Below are 23,850 nucleotides of genomic sequence, written 5' to 3' on the forward strand. Positions count from 1 at the left end.
TGGGTCTGCTCACCTTGGGGCTTGAGAGAAGAGAAAGCAGAACCCTGTAAGCGTGTTGTGTTGTCACTGTATCTTCCCTGTCTTAATCAGGAAGGCGGCCAGTGAGGCAAGTGTAGTGGAGCATGGCTTGGCAGCGTGGAGGGCTAGGAGCGTCATGTTCTGTGAAAAATGTTAGAAAATAACTATTTTTAGCGGCAACCACATAATGGAGTAGACTTGATCTTCTGAATATTAGGATTTTTAATAGGAATTTTATCTAATTAAAATGTGGTTTCTATGTCATTTTCCTTTCTACCTTTTTTCTTTTTTTTTTTTTTTTTGTATTAAAGGACAGCTTACAAAACTCTTAGGCAGTATTTCCATGTAAGAAAGCATGGCTACTCTGAATGAGGAACTTAGGTTGTTTTTTTTTAAATTACTGCTCTTTTATGTCCCTAATTCTAAAACATGCAGGGCTAGCTCAGAAACGTATAAAGCTGTAGTAAAGGACTGATGTTTTGGAAGTCTTGTGCTATGATGGACATGGCACAGCCGAGGAACGGTGTCAGGGATGGAAGGAGTGGCAGGATTTGGGGAGGCGGCAAATTGATACTCTGGAGCCAGTAGCTGTGTCTCAGCTGCCTGGCAAGTGCTCCGTGGAGCTCTGTGGGGTCCCCACTCCCTGACTGCACAGACTAAGGGACCCTCGGGCACTCGACTGTTCCGCAGGCACCTGGGTTTCCTACTGGTGAAGACCTGGTGGTCACCCTAAAATGCAGCTCAGGAATGGAGCTTTTTCCAGGCCTGTCTGTTTGTATGCAGCGTGTTTGACCAGTGTATGGTTGTTCGGTAAAGGCTAAGTTGTGCTCCAAGGTAGTCTAGGAAAGATAAGCAGATTTTCTAGACCAGTAACCGTATTTAAAATTGATACGTGCATAACTGACAACTCAAGTTGGAGAAATATTGAGTAACTTCAGGAGAATACTGTTGAAATCTTGAATTATAGGTTACAATTCTGACACTTAGAAGAAAATAGTACACTGTTTTACTTGTGAAGTAAACTGATTTGGAAGCCATTGAACGACTGTAAGTAGAGACAGATAACTCTTTTCAGTCATTTCCTTGAAAAATTAAGTGTCATATTTCAGAGCCATTTAAAACCAATGGCCCAACAACAAACAAGTAAAAATATTACAAAAACTTTTTGATTAAAAGGAAAGAAAATGAAGCTTGGGTTATGCTAATTTTTCATCTGTTTCAAAAGCAAAATACGTCTTTCAGACAAAGAGGTAAAACAGCAGAGAATGCTTTAGGTTGTTTTAAGCCTGTTACTACATGTGTATCATCTGAATCTACTAAAATCATGAGTTTCAAAATCAGTGTTCTGATTTACTGTTGGTTGGTGGAGGGAAGTTTTCTTGTTTTATAAATTACTAATGTGCTCTTAGGAAGCATCACGATGTGATTATGTAGTGTTTTTTTTAAAAATTGTACAGTGAAGGATATTTGTCTCAGTAGTACAGTGAAGAAAGACGTGTATCTTGTACACTGGTTTAAGCAGTAAAGGTTCCACTTTATCAGTGTAAAGATTTAATGTACAGTAGAAAGCATAAAGCTGAGTTTATTTAGATGTCCACGTCGCTGGTCTTGGTTTGGGATGAAATAGCTACCATCATGAACACTGGAGCAGAGAGCAGATGTTTTCACTGAACCAGTAAAAGTTATTAGATTAATGTGATTTAGGGCCAAAATTTGACATAAACTGTATGAAAGGAATTAGTGCTACCAGCCAGTCATATTCTTTCCAGAAGTCCTCTTTGCTAATGTGCATAGCATATTCAGTTATGGTTCCCAGCAGTGAGGGAGGGAAGTTTGGCATGCTTTTCCCCGAGGAAGCCACATGCAGCCCCTTGTGATATGTGTTCCACTCTGATGCTGACTAAACAACATGCATTCTTCTTTCACTTTTACAGGCGGTTTGCTATACACCTTCCTTCCCTGTCGCAGCAGTAAGAAGCATCTTAGCTGTAAATATTTTTAGACTTAACAGACCTATCAGGACTAACTTCAAATGTGTCTAGCAATCTTCTAGAGTGTTCTCATGGTTAAACTAACTGTTCAGCTCCTCCAAAGTACATTACGTGCACTGTGTAGACCATGAAGATGATTCATACTCTATTACTGCAACTGTTAAGGTGAATAGTGGTGGTCTTGTGTGAGGTTGACCATAGCAAATAACAGTAATAAAGAAACCAAAAAAAAAAAAAAAAAAAAAGCTAGAGCCTGTTGAATAATGTGTAAAAAGTTACCCGTTCTTAGCAGTGGAGAAATAGTTTGTGAAACCATTAGTGTGAAGCATAAAGACATTTCACAAAGCTTATAATCACCCATAAATGGCAGCTACTTTTGTTTTTTTATGTCTGCTTTACATCCGCATTAGCAATTTTAAAACGTAGAAAACATTTGATAGTGAGTTTTGCTTTGTGCAAGGTCTGCTGATCAATGGTGTGTCTGAACCTAGTTGACTAGCAGCTGGAATATCATGGCTTGCTATTTGCCTTGTTGACGATGGGCATCATCTCTGTCTATCTTATTTTTGCCCACATTAGTGAACAATAGACTAGGTAGTCTATCAGCCTCAAAAGTCCTATGAGTTCCTGGCTAGGCCAGGCTCTGATAGGAGTCAATGAGTGAAAAAGCTCTTTTATCAGGACCCCATGGGAGGATGAAAAGCTTCCTTGGGTTTCTGGTGTCACAAGACGCTCTCTGGGACTTTGCAGCCAGAAGAAGCAGTCTAGGGAGTGTAGCAGCTCTTTTGAGTAGGCAGCAGCCCTTTGGAGATGTTAACCAGGCATTAGAAGAAAGAGCTGGAATTTCTGTGACTGAGGTGGAAATGATGGGTATTAATTAATTCCTTGAGACTGTACCAAATTTGCTGCCTTGCCAAGCATCATTGATCTAGTGGGAGAGTGATTTTTCCAACAGATATTACCTTCTGATTGCTGACAACTTCTTTGTGCCTAAGGGAAGAAGAGAGCTTGCTTGGCTCCCCTTCTGTCTGAATGATTTCAGTCAAGAAGAAGAGAGAGAACCCACTTTCTGCAAAGTTTTGTGTCTGAAGTCCTTTCTACTCTCTAGCAATGTGAAGGTTTTCCAGTTATGGAAATTAGGAAATTCAAGTTGTATTGAAGGCCATACTTTCAGAAAGATGTGGCTGAGCTGGTATAAACATATCTGGAGAAGCCTTCCACGCAGGAATAATGCCAGCACATCTATGACCTGTGTGAAATGACTTGCAGTCTGACGTCTCAGTGTGTGCGTTTATTCTTCTGCTTATTTTTGATTAAATGTGGTCTTTTATGTTAGAAAAAGCAGATGGAGGTTTTGAATTGCAGGAAGGCAACATGAAAAAAACAAAAGTGTGTTAAGATGTATTTATCTCTTTGCAATGTAACAGAGAACTTGATGAGTGGAAATTTCCTGTCAGAAAAATGTGAGAACTTTTAAGATGTTAACAGCATCATTAAAGAAAAAAAAAAGGGCAACTTCCTCCTTAGAAAGGTTCAGATTATTATCATTGTTTATCTTTCAAGTTAGTATGAAACTGCTATGGTAAGTCCTTGAAGTGCAAGCAGTAAATACTGAACTAGCAATTAAGCAGTAAAATTGCTCTGAAACTTTTGGAGAAACATTTTGGGGTCAGTTGCACTGTTTCCTCCATATCTTCTGTGTCTCTAAGACATGCAAACTGGGGCTCTCTAGTCTGGTTTAGTCATAATAAACCTTAAGGGGTTTTTCGCCTCCTCAGACCCCTTGCCTCAACTGAAAAGTCGGTGTTCACTGTCGGCTGGGGTGATTCACTCCTTTGACTCCTTTCTTTTGACTCTAACTTGTTTAAGTTTATGGAAAGCTGATGTATGGCTGTCTGCCTATGGTAAGCAGTAGTTGAGTCACGCTCTGTTTGAAAGCCCTCTTTTCCTTCTGCATGCCCACTGAAGGTTTGTGCCCAGTTAGTGTGTGCTTCAGCAACTGAAGTGCCCTTTCTGGTCAAGGGAGAGTGGGGTGCCCTGAAGGTCATGAGGAGGGCTAGTACAGGAACAGAGCCAGACAGCAACTTCCCGTAATACGGCGTTTCTGTTTGTGCGCTCCTCCATGGGCTGCGGAATGCCGGGAACCTTTCCATAGTTAATTGCAGTTAGGTGTGTTTTTAACAAATCCGAATCAGGGGTTGGACTAGATGACCTTTAAAGTCCCCTTCCAACCCAAACTATTCTATGATTCTAAACGCTGCTTTCCTTGAAGAGGTTTTCTTAAAACTCCCTTTTAGTCAGACTGAAGACAAACGCAACCCAAGTGCCAGCACTTGCAGTCCCCAGTCCCTCCTCGGGAGGCCAACAGGAGCTGTAGCAGTAGACATCTACAAAGGCAGGCTGTGACCTTGTGCTACCACACAGTTTGTTCTCGTTTTGTTTTAATTAAACTAATTTAGCTGGGAGAAAGTCTGCTTTACCTAGGTGGTAGTCCTTGGTGATCTGAAAGGCAGAGAGCCACTACCTTCCTTCCAACTGAGGAGTGCGAAGCAGCATCAGGAGTTACTAGGGTTAGAAAATCAGATTGTTTACAGACCTGCGTGAATCAGTCAGCGGAAGTCTGCAGGAGAGCAACAAGAGCGGTCAGAGATCTACAACTCATGACGTGTCCAATTAAAAAATAAAAGTTTTTTAAAAAAAAAAAAAAGTTGGATGGCTTCGTAGCCTCAGGTAAATGAAGGCTATTGCTAAGAGTAAGGAATGGTCTGTCCTCCAAGGGCAAGGTATAAGAAACAGCAACAGGCTTCAGTTGCTGTGGGAAAGATCCGAGCTATCACGAGGAATATTGTGCTGCCAGTCAGGCCAGGGAAGCACTGATGTAGACTGTGCGGGGAGTTTGCTGCGTCCCCACCACGCAGGTTGTTAGGACTGTGTTAGATAGACATGGGCTGGGGGTGATGTCGATAAAGGCACATCTTTAGCCGGGGCAGAGTGTGGACTAGGTAGTCTTTTCGTCTGTCGCAGTTTCCATAATGTGGTTGCTGGTGAGCCAGCCTGGCTTCCTGGGTACTGAGGATGCGCCTCAGGGGCTTCCCCTCATGGTTGGGGTCCACACAAGTTCAGATGCCCCAGCAGCGAGGATTTCTGGCATTGCCTTGCTTGAAAGGAATGATTTTCCTGGGAAAAGCGCTGGAGATCATATCCCAGTGTTCTTGACAATGTCTGAAAATATAAATTTATTTGTAATCTTAGAAGTCAAATGTTTAGATGATTTATTTTCTTTCCTTAATCCACACAATTCTAAGGTAGATGAGGGGGAGTTTGCCATTGTAGTACAAAGAATACAATACAAAATAAAATCAGAAAAATGCACATAAGTAGAAAGATGTCACCATGCTGCCCCAGAGCAATACGTATTTATATCATTTGGAAGGCTCTTCAGAGACAATGCTGTCTGTCATTCGTACTTTATCAGATAACTGGGAATTCTACTTTATAGTTAAATATCATGAACATCTGCTTCTGGTTATCAAAGAAAAACCCTAGGTCAACCACAGATTGTGACACCATGTTTCTGTGAGTCATGTAAACATGCTGCAAACAGCTGCTTGGCTTCAGATAAGAGCGAGCCACATCTGCCTCACCTGCCCACAAACAGCTCGGGCCACACCCCACATGCAGTTTTATGCATCAAAACAAAACCTGAAGACCACCTCAAATAAAAACCGTTTCTGTACGCATTTTAACTCTTAGGGTTGCAGAACACCTTTGCTTCAAGGTTCACTAGAAATCATGCTGGTTTTTTTTCCTTCTTCTAATTGAGCTTAGTTTTGAATTTTACACGCAGCTGGGTGTGGATTAGCACTTATTTTAAATTATTTTGTCATGTCTGTTTAATCTAGAATAGCCTTGTTGTGCTATTTTCAGTGCTTTTTGTGGGACAGAACAGGTTAAACAAGTTCAGGTTATTAACCAGCATCAGGACTGACCAACTCTCATGGACGTACTTTCGATTTTTGTCATATTCCTCTTTTTTTTTCTCTTAGCACTTATGTTAAAACGGGAAGTACTACTGTCCCTGTGGTACAGATGAATCAGTAGCACAGAGGAAGTTAAAACAATAGCGTGAACTATGCATTCTTAATCATATTTCTTTCAGTAACAAAAGATATCTGGGTACAGTCAGATGAACTAGTAAAAATATTTTTAATGTTTTCATTATTACACATCTTTTATGCAAGGATTCTTATATGTACTGTAATACTTGTGCATACATTTAATTGAATATGCTACTGACAACTTTGGATAAGAAAACATTTTTAAATATGTGAGAAGAGAATAAGATTCAGTGACTTTTGCCTGTGTCAAAGTTTTATTGAAAAGTAAATTCCTTAGACATTTTGGAAATTTCAGCTCTCTTAAATAAGTGGTTGATTATCTGAATCTGATTCAGGTCCACATGAAACCTTTTGGAGGACTTCTATGAGCATATGTAAGCGCATAGATAGACAAGTAAGCTTCGACTACAAGTTACCAAATTAATAATGGAAGCCAAAGTGCTTTTATTTTTTTGACACTGTTTGCATAACTTCACTGCCTTCCTCTTACGTTTTAAAATAATACCCAAGATACTCTGTTCACACAAAAATGTTGCTACTTGTTTGCTGACAGAAATAGTATTAGACCCATTCATTCTAGGTATCTGGGATACTAAATTTCTAAAGTGAATCTTCTAGTGATCCCATGGTTTCTTTTTTTTGTTAGAGCCCTAGGTTTCTGTACATTTCACATAATTTCTTTTGCTTTTTGAGACTTTGTGGTCATCCCTTCTCACGTCAGAGTGTGTGTGAAGTGAGTCTCTGGGTAGCTTGGCTGATGTTATTGCTAACTTTTGATGCACTCGTCTTGTCTTTTACAGCCACAGCTCTGGTAGCTCTGTTCTTAGGTAGTGAAGAATTTTAGTCATTTTTAATACTGCTAGATTGGACAATTCCTTCTTTCTCGCTTTTTTTCATTTTGTAGCAATTTATATATCTGTTGCAGAGTACCCACAAAATTAAGCTTATCAAACCCATGAGATTTTAAATCCGTTCAATTTACAGGCTGAAGTGAAGTCTTCATCTTTCTTTTACAGAAATACCTTGCCTGGCCTTACCAAAAGCTTCAGACACTCAAGATTTTAACATTTTCTATCCTACTCTGTTATTCTTAGTCCCTCATATGCCTCAGAACAAGCTGTCTTTGCTCTGATGCTGCTTCATTTATACATGACAGCTGTAACAGAGAGCCCAAGACATTCTTTCCTTTTTTGTTTTGCGGTTGTTTTTTTTTTTCTTGTCCTGGTTTAAGAAATGAGAGGAAACACTTGAAAAAATATTTTTATCATGTTTCACTTCCCCCATGGCTTTTAAGGTCAGTTCCAGGGTGAGTATTTTGTGGCACTGGTTGCAAGGTTCAGACATATTCTCCCTTGAGTCAGTGACAAAAGAGCTAGCTGGTGAGCATGGTGTTCCTGTAGTTCATCTCTTTTTGCTTGGGGGGGATTATTTTCCCTTTATGTCTCTCAGTGGGTGTTGCAACTGCTAGAGTATCATCTCTAGTTATCTTTTCCTGTTTTCATCTGCTCTAAGGAAGTTCTGCTATACAAACTTATTACGTCAAAATAGCATTCTCCTACTCAACAAAATGTGTATTCTGTTTTAAATTCCACCTCACCTGCTGACAGCAGTGGAAAATATAAAGTGATTTTTTTCTTCTTGTCTTGTTAGAGTTGCAGAGGCAAAAGTTGCTGTGCAAATTAACGTGAACACCCTGCCCCAGCTCAGCACTCCCTGTCTGTTCCATGAGTGTATTGTACTTAAGTACACGCTTACGTTCAGATGTGATCTTTATGCCTCTTCTCAAACGTACACGCTTTGCAGAGCAGGGACGGACACAAGCTTGCAAGGCCTTGCTCATTTGCAATCCTGAGCTACCAGTGGCTCTTGCAGCTCTGGCCTGGGGTCCTTTCCAGCTTTTTATATCAAGGATAAGTGTGTACTGAAAACTGCTCAGCGCTGCCAGTGCAGGCATCAGTCATTACATAGCTGCAGTCATTAAAAGTGTCTTTTTTTTTTTAACTTGCATATTGAAAGTGTGTCATTTTTTAGACCCCTTCCCCCACCTCCGTAAGCAGGTACAATTAGCATGACTTAACTTCTTCAGATGACATTTAAGCAAACATTCTTCAGCTGTTACTTGCTGTGGACTGGGAATATACAACTATTTAATTACCAAAGTTCACTTGACCCGTGGTGGCTTGTTAAACCCTCATATCTTGGTCATGTGTGGCTGAACCAGGCTAATAGTTTAAACAATTGCGGAGAAGCAAGATAAGGGATTGGACTAACCTGATTTAAATCTATGATAGAGTTCAGAAGTATTTCTGTCAGTTCAGCTGGCAGCTTGACTAGACCTTGAGCTGCCGTAGTTTAATTTGCAGTATATTTTGAAGCTGATTTTGTTTAAATCGGTACAAAAAACTGTGGGTGTTCTTATTTCAAGTTAATTAGGATAACTTTGGCTGAACTTCCGTTAATTAGGAGAAAGTTTATGCTAAACTGAATACATTATTCTTATGCTGAAATAAGAATCTATAAGAAAACCTGGCCATTCCTGAACCAAGCTGATTTTGTGGGAGATGAGATTGTAGTGATTTATTTCCTAAATCATAAATAGCTCATATATTTAACTATGTTTCTATGAAAACAAACTGCTCTGGTCCTTTTTCAAATATGTGCTTATTCCAAAGTTTTGTAGAATACCCAAAACCAGTATGCCTTCTAATTTCTGAAGTCATCTTCCCTTGGTCTCTCAGTGCCTTTGTCTGTAGGAAGTCCTTACGTTCTGCCACTGTAGCATTTACACATTATATTGTAACCAGGGTTTGAACTCTGTCCTAACAGCTTTACTCTAACTCCATCCTAGAGCATGGGAAATGACCTTAGTCTGTCTGACACTGTCTACCCTCTGCTTTATGTTGTGTGCTCTGTACAGTCTGTATTACTACTAGATGAGCTCTGTGCGAGCAGTGGGTGTTGGGTTTTATCTGTGCATTTTTCTGTCAACCCAGAAAGAACATTCTTCGATTCTTGGATGCTGAAAGAGATGTCTCAGTGGTCAAAAGCAGCTTCAAGCCAGGAGATGTAATCCATTACGTGCTGGACAGGCGTCGCACCTTAAACATTTCTCAGGATTTGCACAGCCTTCTCCCTGAAGTTTCCCCAATGAAGAATCGCCGGTTTAAAACCTGCGCAGTTGTTGGGAATTCTGGCATCCTTCTGGACAGTGGATGTGGAAAAGAGATTGATAGCCATGACTTTGTAATAAGGTGAGTTTTCGTCTGCTGTTGAAGATAAAGCCTGCTATGTTTCTTGGAGAAAACCTCGGAGAGGTGTTTTAATCTGAGATATAGATTTCAAGAATTATCTGAAATTACTGTGGTACAGTATCCTTCACTGTGTGATTCCTCAAGTTTAAATACATGCCCATGTTGTTGACAAGAGGATTGTTTTTACAGTGAAAATAAAACAAGGGCCAGAGGAGAGAGGTTCATGTTACTTATTTTTGCTGTTTGTTGTTTTTATTCCAGACAAAATATTTTTATATAAGCCTTGGCAGAATAAATGCAAAATGTTTTCTCTTTCAAAATTATTCTTTCTTAGCTCTTGGCCAATAAAGATGGCCTATGGTAAATTACTACATTACATATGTGCAGCATGGGGTAAAATTTCAGTGCGATGTGTTGATGTTGAACCAGATAGCTACCGTTAAGGTAATTGGAAGTCACATGTCTAAATCCCTTCACAGCAGTCTAAAAATGTATTGCTGCAGTTTGGGCAAAAATGTTGATATGCTTCACTTTATTCATTCTTCAAGCACACACAATAGAATAACTTTGGACTTTACATATCAGTAGGAAATAAAGCAGCTTGTGACTTTAACATCGAAGCATTTAACATGACCCCAACAAACGTCCACCCTCAGTGCCTGCTGGCCACCAGCCCAGCCCCAACATTGAAGCATGGCCTCATTTGACAGCCTGGCATTATGTGGATATAGAGAGGGTTGGGCAAGAGATAGGTCCTTTTGGTTTTGAAGCAGAAGTTTCAATTGATTTAGTTTGAGAAGGGTGAAAGGGCAGAAAACAGAAGGGCAGTGACAGAAAATATAAAAACAGTTGTTATTGTGAGTTATTTGGTTTTTCTTATCTCTCCTTGAAGAAAAGTGGTGGCTAAAAAATATCACGAGGATATGTAAAGGAAAAATTGTAGTTTTTCAATACATAAAACAGGATTTGGACAGGAAAGTTGTATTTTATTTGAAAGGTGTACTAGCAGGTGGCAACTGAAACAATAACACACCGCTCTTATTTTCCTTATTTATTTAGCTTGTACCGCTGGTGTTTCAAATTAGCATACTTATTGCAGAAGAAATCCTAAAGTAAATACCACATTTTTAAGGAACAGTTAGCCTATGGCATGCTTTTGTGCTCTTTCACATGTTAAATGGGATTCATTTAACAGGACTACAGAAAAATTCAGATACTAGATTTTCTAGATTAAAATTTTCTTTCAGAAGGCAAGGTACATGCTTAAATCATGTGTCAAATTTCTTAGACGTCGTCTCCATGCTCCTCCCCATGTTTTAACTAGTCATGAAACTAGGTGATGATATCTAATAGGAGATTTTAACTAATTCAAGCCATGTGCAGTAAAGATAATATTCTTAAAGGTTTGTGTATGAATAATAGAAGAATGGTGAAGTTTAACAGGAACTTCATCAGGAAGTTACTGTTGCCAAGCGTTATTTAGACTGGAGAAACCTCTCTCATGTGGCACATGACTAGTAAAGTGATCAGTATAACAACTAGTTAGTCTGATGATACTGTGGATAATAATCGTTATAAGGTTCTGGGAACAGAATACTTACCCTGGCAGCCTACAGAGAGTTTTGATGCAGTGAAATTTTTGAGTTTACAAATGGAAGTTAAACCATTTTAGAAGTTCATAGATTATTTCATAGGTTAAAGCAAATGCTATTTATCTATGTGTGTCTGGATGGGTGCATAGGTACATAACATCCATTTAAAGTAAATAGCAGTGATTTCATTTTTATTTTGAGTTAAAGAAAAAGGCAAAGCATTCTTCAGAGTTACAGTTTTCCACATTCCTCTTCCACTTAAAAAAAAATAATAATTGTACGCAACGTGATTCGCGATCTCATGGTACTGGCATACGCGGTAACCACTCACCTCTATTGCTGTTAGGATTCTGGCATTAAAACGTACCGTGGCACTCTGTTACCCTCTTTGCTTTCAGATGATTTCTCTAGAAGTAAAATGCACTCTTTCTACTTGCCACCTGATGGTGTTCTGAAAAGCAGTTACTTTATGTGCTGTGTGCAGCTAGGTGTATAGGCTGATGAACAACATCTTTGTGGAATCTCCTGATGTGGAGTGCATTATGCCTGTGTGCTGTGACAAGTATGTCATACTACTTTGGTTAAATATATCATCCAGTTGATTTTGATAGTATTGTATGTTCTTTCTGAGATCTGAAACAAAAGCCTGCAGTTTTGACAGTTATTTCTTAGAGCAGGCGTTCTAATGTTAGATCTAACACCAACAGTACTATTAATTTAGTGATAAAACTGATAGCGAAGATCTGTGAAAGTGAAGAGGACACAACAGCCATCCAGGATTATTTGCATTACAGTACAATAAACTCAATAACCTGAATTTTAATGCTCCTATAAAGGTGCTATGAAGATGTTTGTAATAACTGATAAAAGCACAGAATATATCCTTTATTAAGGGTAAAGAAGAATGTCAGTGCCTAGCGCTTCAAGTAATTTAAGTTTGATAGTATCTGTCAATGTCTTTGAAAGTCATCCAAAGTTTCTCATAACTGTCCGTCTTCCTTTGAGACATACAGCATATTCGGTGCCTTCTATATAATAATGCCTCTCAAAGAACATTGATCCAACAGAGACGCCAGATAATCAGAATACTTCCAGTATGAAAAATGAGTAAAAATAGGCACCTAAACTAGAGTCAAATAATAAGCATGCCTGCAAGCCAACATATAATTCTGTCAGCAAATTTTACAAATAAAACAATACGATTCTTCTTCGTTAGACATCTCTGAAAGTGCTTAAATAATTGTCATTTCTGCAAGGAAGGTAATATCTTGTCAGCATAAGCAGATTTACTGTATTTACTGAACGTTTTAAAGTGGCTTGATTTTAATTACTTGATCACATAAGACCTTACTTTGTTCACATGGCATCAGAAATCAAGAGTCTAGGGACATATCTTCTGCTAGCATAAAATGGATTAGTTCCACAAGTTTAGTGAAGTCATGCCTATTTGGACAGGAGAAAATGTGACCCATCTAGTTAAAATGGGAAGCAAGGAGACACTTTGCTATTAAAAAAAACCTGTGCTAACTATGAACTATTTCGTGTTTCCTTTATTCCTTTCCTTTTTACCTCTTATGGTTTTGCACCCTGTTAAGTGACTGTTAAGCACTTCCTCTGCTGCTTTTATAGTGGTGAGCTAAAGGGTGCTGCAGTTTGATACTATACTCAGAAAGGGTCTGAAGCATTCCAGAATCTCTGATTCCATAAAATAAATTAGAATGAAAATATGACATAATCAACCAGATTACATTTAAGATGTACAAATGGCACAGTGCTGTTGCAGGAGCTGGTTTTTTTTGCTCATGGTACTGTTTTCAGCTCGCTCTTTTGCTGTTGGGTCAGATATATGGTGCCCGCTTCCTGTGAGATTTAAACGCAATATATCTTATTCCCCCATTGTCTACGCTTTCTTATGCTGAAATTCTCACACTAGGGCTGTGTTAGCTGTTACGCCCTACAGAGCAGGTGAACTTATTATAGTAAGTGGTACATTTTGAAATGCAGTAGTTACAGTTGTATTTTTCAGGAAGTCCTGTGTATTTTGGGTAAAAGTAAAATAGCAATACTAAACATTGCCAAGTAATAACTTTCAGATTCCTGGAATTACTTCTAGCAGCCAATAAGTACCAAAAAGAATTCAGTTCAGCTTTGGGTTCAGAATTCGAAAAATGACAAAGATCAGAAGAAGTTTTTTTTTTGTTAAATTAATGGAATTCAGCATTCATGAGAAGTATTCAAAAGCAGAGGTGAAGTAGAGTTTTGGAGTTATTTGGTTAAAAAAACCCAACCAACCAAACAAAAAAAACCCCCAAACCTAGTAAATAATCTTGTGTTTTTTTGTGTGGTGACACTACTTCTGGAAAAGCCACTTTCGTTTCAGTTAGCCTATATGGAGAACAGGCCCGTTGAGTGCATCTGTTTGACTAGCTTAGGGCTCCTCTGACAAGGAAAAGCCATGAGAGGATATTATTTACTTCTTTCTTTGGATTGAAGTACCTAGTTTAGAGTTTACCACTCTTCTTTCTCCTGTTGGAGTGTTTTCCTGCTAACTGTGTCAGCACCCAATTTTTAACTTGGCAATTCTTGTGGTTAGCGGGGTTGACACAGAAAAAAACTTGTAGTCCTTTAATAAATTTGTTGGTTTATTCTGCGCAAAGAGGAGGATAATACGTTTGACTTCCTGCCTGACATCTTGGTTTTCTGGGCGACCAATTGTGATATGAGCAGAAGACACCGTATCTGTTCAGGAAGAAGAACAGGACAGACCTCCTAACCATACCATGGAGTTGTGGTTGCTCGTTTCAGGGGAACAACTTAAATTTCTCTGCTAATACTAATAGGTAAGCAGAGACTGGTAGTAGCTGCTTATCTTCAGCTCATAGGAAAAAACAATTATAAATTTATCATAATAAAAAGATTTAGGATATTAATGTACTTATATTTGGGAACTTTTGGTTTTTTTTTTGTAACTGCTATCAGCTTTTATGTTCAAATACTTATTTAAAACACCTTGCTTGGAGCGTAACCATTGTGCCAGTAGAGCTGGATGCTCAGAGCCAGCAGATCTCTGGAAGGCGAAATTGCCAATTTAACAGACTTATTTTAAAACATAATTCTTCCCTTAAAAATTACTTTTGAATACATCATGACTATCTCATTAGACCTTTTTCAGCTCTCAAATGTGGCGGCTCTGTTTTTGCCCTCTGTCTCTTCTTACAAATTGTTACACTACATTGAAACATTAAATGAAAGCAGAAGAAAGCCAGAAAGCCGTCATCTTCAGATGTTCTTGCTCAGTGATTTGGCTGCCTGAGAAAGGGGGAGTACCTGTGTAGCTGTTGGGTGTTTCCAGTCAAGTTAGATATGGGTGGCCTCCACCTCAGGAGAACCTTGGAGAACGCCTGACTTCTTGTGGCCACGTTTTCCCTTTTTGACTTCACCTCATGGCATCTTCAGCTGCTGGAAGGGTCCTTGCATGACTGCTACTCCAGGAAGCCCATCATGGGGCAAGAGCTTTTACAAAGATGTCTTATTATGGAGCTGAATCTCTTGCTCAGTCAGTATGTAGCACCTGGTGCCATCTACCCTGGTGGGCCACAGTACTGGATACCCTCCATAAGCATTTATAATTCCAACTGTGGTGCAACTTTCTTTTTTTTTTTTTTTTTTTTAAAAAAAAAAAGTTAATTCTTAAGTAAGTGGTAGGGGAGGAGATTTAAGGACATAAGTTTAGAAGGCTGAGGAAGCATGAGTAAGAAGTGACTTCTGTAAACCCCTGTACAAATGATCAAAGATTCCAAAGTGGTTTCTTAAATAAATAGGTGTTCTATGAGCATCCAAATGTAGAGCACATAGGGTTAGCCTGACTCTTTCTATAATTATCTGGAGATAAAAGGATAAAATTATTTAAAGTTTGATTACTCCTATTATTGGTAGTACAGAGCTTTCAATTTAGTTATTTTCTGAACAGTTTCAAATGTAGGAGAGCTTCACAAATCCATTTGTTCTTCGACTTCAATTAAGAAGTCTGACAATAGTCAGAACAGTCTTAGTCTAAACATTGCCTTTTTTGCTGTTCTCCGTTTCTCAATGTTCAAACAACTGCTTTTTTCTACATTCCAAACTCACGACCCCAAAGTGCTTCTCTGAAACAATGATCTGATCATTTTGCCTGAATTTATTGCAAGGATAATGAAATTTTTCCAATTCTTTCTGTCCTCACGGTGTTGCAAAACTGTTCTAAACTTTTATCAGCAACAGTTCTGTGGTATTTTGATAATTGCCCTATAGAACATGCCCTTTATAGACAGTAATGTGTAAAGGTATTTTCACATAAAAGGGCAAAGATACAGGTATTCAGGAATCTGCTACGTTCTATTTCTCAGGTTTTCTTACATTAAAATATCATTCTCAATATTTTACTGCTGTAGTTGTGTTTTTTGGGGTTTTTTTCCATATGCAACAAACTTTCAGTGATAGAAATTCCTTTCTTTATTTTGGTGTCAAAGTAATGGTATTGGAAAGAACAGTAAAACTCTGTAATTCATGGGTGATGTTGCAGCGAGGACTCAAAGAGGTAAATAATGTGTTTTGCCGCTGTTTCTAACTTAGACCTTTTCTGTCACTTCACTGTGCTGTGTCAGTTGAGGATAACTTTCATTTCAGTCACTGGTGTTCAAGAAGATGCTGGGGAGAAAGAATTTAATGATTGTCAGTATAGGTTCTAGTTTGGGCAACAAGAAGTAATGGAGTTTATTATCAGATGATGCTACAAAAATATGTCTTCTAACTAACGTGAAATCAGTCATAAATTTAGGATTCTTGTGGACTTGTGTTATAAAAGTGGCTGTCAGGTCAATAATGGTATATTTTATATGGCACATCTTAAAAGACAGCTGTGATTCCTGTGTGTGAATAGAATCCATAATTAGGCTGTACCTGAGCCCCTACACGGCTTGCATCTCTCATGAGACATTCTCTATTGTGCCACGTGGAGGATAAGAACTGGGATGAAGAGGGATATGTCAGGGGGATTTCCTGCTAATCCAGATCCCTACAGTTAATTTGAAGCAATTTTGCTTTTATCAGGAGGCAAACAAGTATACAGGACATGTGAGAATCCATACATTTTAGTAATCATTAGGTTTGGCAGGGGGAGATAGGAGGTTTGTGCATGTTTTTTTTTGGTAAATCTCTCTTTTTTATGTGTATGTGAAAATTACCACATTGCTGCTGTACACCTTTATTTGAAGAACCAGGTGAATGATGTGCTACATATACACAAGTATTAGTGTGATGTGCTTTCTGCAAGTAGGCGGGGTAGAGAGTACTCCAACTGTTAGGTTGTCTGCTGCCTTGAACTTAACTTTTTTTTTTTTAAGTCCTGTGCGCTTGAGCCTTGAATTTTACTTTCACATCCAGGTGTTTCTTAAAATGTCAAAAATCTTTGCATTCAAGACTGCAATATTGATTCTTACAGGAAACTGGATATGAACCCGAACCTGAAAGTTTGTAGGCTATTCAGGAAAGAATGTATGTTTTTGATATTAGTTTAGGTAATGCCTTATGTTTCAGAGAGGTTTAATCTTAATTTACATTTTTTGGCTTCTCGGAGTGTATGTGGTTAATATTGTGTGATGGGTATTTTTGGCTTTGCTCTACAAGGAGAAGATATTAATGAAATAAAGCACATTTTTACTGCAGTTTTGTGCAGCTTAGGCTTTAGAGTGGTTTCTAAATACTTATTTCAACCTGTAAACCTCAAGTGCACAGATTGTTAAAGGATTAATAAGTGTACAGATTCATGGTCAGTTCTTGCATTATTACCTTATGAAGAATATTCTTTTAGTTCTCAATGTGAAATAAAATAGAAATAGTAATCACTTCTACTTAAGCAAATTTTTATGGCTTTTATTTAAAATCAACTTGAAAATACCAATATATGAATACCTATGAATATTACGTATTGGACATTTGCGTTCATATACATGAACTGTATGTTTATTAGTGACCGAGAAAGTTCAACTGAATCTCTGTGGAATAACTGACTTCTCACTTAGTGTATTTTTGTGAATATGACTTCATTATTTTCTTTGTTAAGCTCTGTTCTCTAGAAGACTAAATATGCTGTGGATGTGTTTGGGCCATAAAGGTGTCACAGCAAACCCACAATCAACCCAGGTTGATTGCTTTGATGTAAGTGCGGTCTAGCAGCACTTACTCCACTGTTCTTTTCTCATGGCATGCAACTCCAGCCATTGGCAGTTTTGTTCTTTTTTTCTCCACAATATTCTTAATATATCCCACTGTGAGTAATATATGCAACAAGTATTTGTGGAAGAAGCAGGTTTTCAATCACTGAGACTTTCTGATCTGCATGTCTTAGCATCTCAGTTATTCTACAGATACCGAAATATTGTGTGATACCTCATGAACTAATTTTTCCCTTTTACCCCAGATCTCTCTTTAGTGATAGCATTGCAGTGCGTGTTCCTTTTGAAAATCTTCTATCAGACTGAAAGCTCATGCGTGGGAACCTCTACATTTTTACTATGAATATTTTCTATATATATATTTGCCTTTCAGTGTCATGATTATACACCGATAGTATGTAAATTAGGTGGCCCTGTAAGCTTACTTGTTACCTAAATCAAAGAATTGATGCCTGATAGTAAGTTTAGATTAGTTACCCTGTTGAAATGGCTGCACTGAGGTTTTGGATGTGGTCTGGGCTGATGTCATGGGAAGAAGAGGGACTGCAGCATCAATTTGAGGTATTTTTTATATTATTGCCTATGACAGTACCAATCACACAGATTGTGAACATTGCCCACTTATTTGGGTTTTTTCCTAACCCCTTCTCCCAGATGTACCAATCTTTGTCTCATTAGACCAGTTTCTGAACACTTCTACCGTGGATAGTGCTTAGAAGAAGTAAGGGAGCAAATAATGACTCTATTTGCTAGTTTAGTGCAAGGGAAAAAGGAAGGAGCTAGAGCTTCTGATTAAACAATATTATATATAAAAAATAAGCTTGTTAGTTTTAAAGAATACACTTACAGTAAGTTTTTTTATGAAAAAAAAAAACCAAAGGAATTTACAAAAGCCGTTTTGTTTTTTTTTTTCCAAAATTAATTTTGCTGAGGGAAGCTGCATTTCATCATTTTCTCTGGAAACAGTCAATAGCTTGGGCTCAGGAGAATGAGGTTTAGAAAATTTTATATAATGTGATGTATATTCTCAATGCTCATATTTAAAGCTGTTTGCTTAATTGCTGAAGTCAATCTTCAGTGCTATGTGTGACTGTTAATTACAACCTGTTCTCGTATTCTCAGTGTTAGTAACCTCATAGCAAGTTTGTTCTGCTCAGCTTTGGCCCGCAGCCCACTAATTTGCGGATTGACTGACATGAAGGCAATACTGAAGTTGTCTTAGAATGAATGGAAGGTGATGGTCTGTTGCAGAAAATTGTGAAATTGTGTTTTGGAGTCAAAGTGTAAGCAATCATATAGGTGCAAGGTATCAATAACGCAGCATGTGAGAAAGAGGAAACTCAGTAAATTATAGTCTTCCATCTATTCTTCATGATGGATTTGATATAGCAGTGACAGCTTAAAAAAAAAGAAAAGTAAGGTTTCATTTGTTGTGTACAAATTTCTAGGCACATAATGATAAAGCTCATGGTGCAGAGTCCTCCTCACTTCCTCATCGCTGCTGTTTCTATATTCAGCATTCTATGCCTTACAACAAATGAGGTAGAATTAAAGAATATAACAAGAGAAGGATATTGCATTGCCTATTTCAAAGTTGCTCAGTTAGTAGGCTTCTTAATTTGACTTAAAATAAGTTTATGTCTCTCTGAATACGAAGTTTTCTTGAAAGAGGTTTGAGAATTGACAGGAGATCATTGATGTCTGCTAACAAAATAAACTTAAAAATTCCAACAACTGTATGAAACTGTAGCATAGCATAAAGATGCATTAGAAGTTAAGATAAAAGCTCTGAAACGGGTAACAAAAGCTATTTACATATAATCAGGTGTATTTGCCAATACACAACAGCTAGCTTTATTAGTCCTGAAACATAAAAGAAAGATGGGGACAAACTTTTTAGCAGGACCTGTTCTGATAGGACAAGGGGTAGCGGCTTTAAACTAAAAGAGGGAAGATTTAGACTAGATATAAGGAAGAAATGTTTTACACTGAGGGTGGCAGAACACTGGCATAGGTTGCCCAGAGAGGCGGTAGCTGCCCCATCCCTGGCAACATTCAAGGTCAGGTTGGACGGGGCTCTGAGCAACCTGACCTAGTTGAAGGTGTCCCTGCTCATTGCAGGGGGTTGGACTAGATGACCTTTAAGGGTCCCTTCCAACCCACACAGAATCACAGAATGGTTCGGGTTGGAAGGGACCTTAAAGATCACCTAGTTCCAACCCCTCTGCCCTGTCCCCTCCCACTACACCAGGCTGCTCAAAGCCTTATCCAGCCTGGCCTTGAAACCCAAATTATTCTATGATTCTGTGTTACCTTTCTATAAAATTTTCTTGAACTCATCTGGAAATATAAATTGTCAGGTACTAGCAGTTTAGGGTAAGTGTTACAGTTCATCACTAGCACATAAACTCTTGAACTCGTATGGAAACACTTCTGACATACCTGCTCCATTTACTACCTACTGAAGAATGTGCTGATTTTAATTGATGTGTTTTAGCAGGTGTTTTATATTTCCCAACTTTGTGGATAAGTATAGAGTAAATATTCAATATTGACACTTCTAATTTAATGAGCACTAGCATCATTCTTTGAAGAAAGTAACCTCTAAGAAAACGAGAAGTGGCTTAATGAGGGTAATATTTTGTAATTTGGTCAACTACAACTAATTTAGCAGTGTTTATTTCCTTAAGAGAACTAGAAATTTGTGCAGAGCTTGTCTTACATTCGTGTTCTACTAAAACAACAATCATAGCAGTGTACTGCTAAGAGCATCTAGTTACTTCGTTGAAAATGGAGCCTTTCAAAGTGCAGATATACTTATTACATTGTTTCAAACTTCATCACTGCTACTAATCCATATTTATACAACTGAATTTTCAAAAGACCAAAGGTTAAGATCATATGTCTAATTTGAGACACTAAAGCACAAAAAGTATGGCTAGTATTTTAAATAACTGTTCATAGACAACCCCATTGTTACTGAGTGCATTTGGGTTGCTCATTTCTTTCTGAACTTACACTTGAAAAATCTGAATATGCAATATGTTAAGAATTTATACTGCTTATGCTGCATGTCTTTCTAAAATACAGTATTTGATATTAAGTGTACTACTGATGAAACAGTAATGACATGCAAGATAGGTAGATCTCGTATTTGGTATGCCTTTGATGGTTTTTTTTTCAGGATTTAGGTGAAGTTATGTTTATATGCTGGTTTCAAACTACATACGGTTTTAAGATTTAGGCACTGGTGCTGTTGGCAGATCAGAAAGGAGCTGTCAAAGGACATGGAATCATATTAGAAGCATAAGGCCTATGTTATGTGTGCACACTTTGCATATGGCTTACAGCTTTTTAAACAAGGTAGTGCTGGCACATGGGTGCTTCTCAAAGTCGGACACAGAGAGAGCAGGATTTTCAGTGTCAAGCTCTGTCTTATGTTTGTAAGTAACAGATGTCATCATGTGGATGTATGTGTGACTACTGAAGGAAACCCTGCTGTGCAAGAATCCTGCATTACGTTGTGCAGTGCTTTAAAAGAGGTATTTTCAAGAGCAGCAGTAATTCAGTGAATTTGATTGGTTGATTTTAAGTCCTTCGTTTGATTTTATTTTTTTTTTTATTTTCAGATTTTGACAATTCCAGGTTAGAGGCTCATGCATTAAGGTTTTTAGAAACAATTTTCAAAGCCAATAGTTAAATCAGTGGGAGTTTTTCCTCTGCCCTAACTACCATTTTCTAAAATATATTACTCTTAGCAGCCTGTAATACATGCAGATGGTTTGTGGAATAGATGTATGAAATGCTGAAGAAAGTAAATCCAGTTCCTAAGCAAACTTACATCTGCCCACATGGCATCAGAAACTTGGGGACAGCTTTATCTCCTAAGAATATACAGGCTTTATGGTCTTCAGAACATTTCTTTCTGAAGAAGACAGGACCACTTCTTTAGCTGATAATTACAGAATGAAAATGATGTTCTGAGGAATTAGTATTATCAGTCAGGACTACGTCATCAGTTGGCGTTAATCAGTATTGCCTTGCTGACTTCAGTTATATATGACATTGGAGATCTGGCCATTAGAACATGCTAAGGGGTAAGCTTAAGTAAAAAGTTTACTGTACCAGAAAAGAGTTGCAGAACTGATAGAATACTATTTCTATTAGGAATATAATAACATGCAAATGTTTTGAAAGGCCTAGTTCTGACATTGCTTCTTAGCATCCTTCGCCTCAACAGAACAGTTTGTTAGTATTGAAATTTGAATTTTGTGAAAATACTGTGTCAGGATACTTAATCTGCGGTATACTAGCTACCAGCTAATTCACTGAGGATGTTGTGGAGGTGATTTGTTTCAGCCGAATCTTACTGGTCACTGAAATTACAATTAATTTCTGAATTGCATTTTGTCACCCACATCCAGTGCTGCCCATTGAGAATGCTGCCTCTGTGTGATTACATATATATGCATTTCTATAACTGAGGTAAAAAACTGCTGAACAAAGGCCTGATGAGACCTTTGTCTCAAACCGAGAAAAAAAACACAAAGCTACTTCAAAATTAAGGTTTGAAAATGAGACGTGAAGGAGCAATGGAAAGATTAAGAGTTTTTTCCCAAAAAAATAATTTCTAAATTAAATGAAAATACTACATTTCAAAATATCCAATCAGCTGCGGTGATAATACCAAAAAACAAAATACCAAAAAACTCATTTAACATGGGGTAAAGTTCATTTGTAAATCATATCTAAACACTGTATTGTAAAAAAAAAAAAATGCAATGACTAACCTCTATAAATTATACCTTAATTGGCTGGCGTGGCTTCTTTTAAGGGTGTAAGCTGTTGGTAACATCATGACAAATGAACACTAATGAAAGGTAATAGGTGTTAGAATGCATACTCTTATTCATAAGTGCTACTCTAGCTGTCGATGCATTTTAAAGCATGATGACATGGTTTTCAAATGTACAAAGACCTTTTTTTTTTCTCTTGCAGCGTTATGTACATTTAATGTTTTTAAAAAATTTGTCTAATGAATGTCCAATTTGGGTAGAATGCTAAGTATTATCACACCTATTATCACTGGTATTTTTTTCTCACTTTAAATTGAAACGGGCTTGCATGTTCATTTTCAGCTTTCCCTTCATGCGCACATTTTTCTGAGTTAATGTTTCATATTTATTTTCATTTTTCCATTAATTTCTTCCTCTTCAGGTGCAATCTAGCTCCTGTGGTGGAGTTTGCTGCCGATGTGGGAACTAAATCTGATTTTATTACCATGAACCCATCAGTTGTACAAAGAGCATTTGGAGGCTTTCGGAATGAGAGTGACAGAGAAAAGTTTGTGCGTAGACTATCCATGCTGAATGACAGTGTCCTTTGGATCCCCGCTTTCATGGTCAAAGGCGGAGAGAAGCATGTGGAGTGGGTTAATGCATTAATCCTTAAGAATAAATTGAAAGTGCGAACCGCCTATCCATCACTGAGACTTATTCATGCTGTCAGAGGGTAAGTGTCTGGAAAAGACTGGTCTGTCCTTGGCACAATGAAGCTCATAACTAGAATTCTTAGCTGGCAGAAAAAAGCTCAAGTAAAACGTTAAAAGGAGTATGATATTTCCATTATTGTTGTAATGGATTGCATTTATAATAAAGTAAGCTTGTTTGGTAATAAATGTCATCCACTCATTTAACCTGCTCTAATGCAAACAACTGAAATGCATTAGCACAATAATTTTTCACTTTTATGTACAAAAATTTTTTATGATCATTATAGCGATAAATTAATGAAAAAATATCTGAATTCAAAGGATATCTGTGAGTCATCAAATCAGGGGACAATGAAAGTTCTACATGTCTTCTTTTGGGCAAGACTATGGAGATAAAAAATACAACGCTTGATCTTTGGCAGTTCAAAAGCATTGATCAGAATCTCTGAAAACATTAATGTAACCAGCTGTTAAAAAAAAAAAATGCATTCATGCTTTGTGCAGAGACTTTTTTAACCCCTTAACAAGACTGTCAGATGAAGGTTCCAGTGTCTTTCTCACTACAATTAAGAGTATATAGGCATGCAAACCATTCAGAAGGTTATGGTAGTGCAATACCTGTGAATTGTGCAGTGAATTATAACAGTATGATAATACTCAGCTTGAGTTCCTTGAACTGTCTGCTGTCTGTTTGTGGGGCTTTGGGAGATACCTTAAAGTATTGGTGTTGGCTTGTACAGCAGTTACTGATCATGTATCTGCCTAAACAGCTGTCATTGTTACAGCAGCAGAGTTAAGATCAGAGGGGATGTTTGAACTGTTACCCCAATCTAGTATAAGAGTATGAGAATAAAGCTTAGAAATATGTTGTTCTTCAGAATATTAGGACTTTTGAATATGCTTTTTCTCCTTCTGCGTGTCTCCAATAGATTAATTGCGGTATTTTTCATGTGGTAGACTTCTGGCACTGGAAAAAAAAAATCTATTTCCTTTGGAATTTGGAAATCCTTTATTTTTTACCGAGTTGCTCAGTTTCCATAGTTGTTTGGCCAGTTGTTTTGTTATACGTTACACTTTAGCTACTTATAGGCTTTGATTGTGTTAAAGTTTTGAGTATTCAAAATATGTTATAGACACACGGATAGCTGTAGTGCTTTTTTGTAGTGTTTTTTGTGTG

General features: G+C 37.8%; 1 protein-coding gene across 1 annotated transcript in view; it reads left to right on the forward strand.

Annotated features, from left to right (window-relative positions):
* The window catches only part of ST8SIA4 (ST8 alpha-N-acetyl-neuraminide alpha-2,8-sialyltransferase 4), a 58,794-nt gene that overhangs the window by 5,967 nt on the left and 28,977 nt on the right, over nt 1-23,850 (forward strand). The window contains exons 3-4 of the mRNA XM_063319250.1: nt 9,121-9,378; nt 22,400-22,693. Of these exons, the coding sequence (XP_063175320.1) occupies nt 9,121-9,378; nt 22,400-22,693 (552 nt within the window). The remainder of the gene's footprint in view (nt 1-9,120; nt 9,379-22,399; nt 22,694-23,850) is intronic.

The sequence above is a fragment of the Chroicocephalus ridibundus genome, chromosome Z (genome assembly GCF_963924245.1).
Source record: "Chroicocephalus ridibundus chromosome Z, bChrRid1.1, whole genome shotgun sequence".
Taxonomy (NCBI): domain Eukaryota; kingdom Metazoa; phylum Chordata; class Aves; order Charadriiformes; family Laridae; genus Chroicocephalus; species Chroicocephalus ridibundus.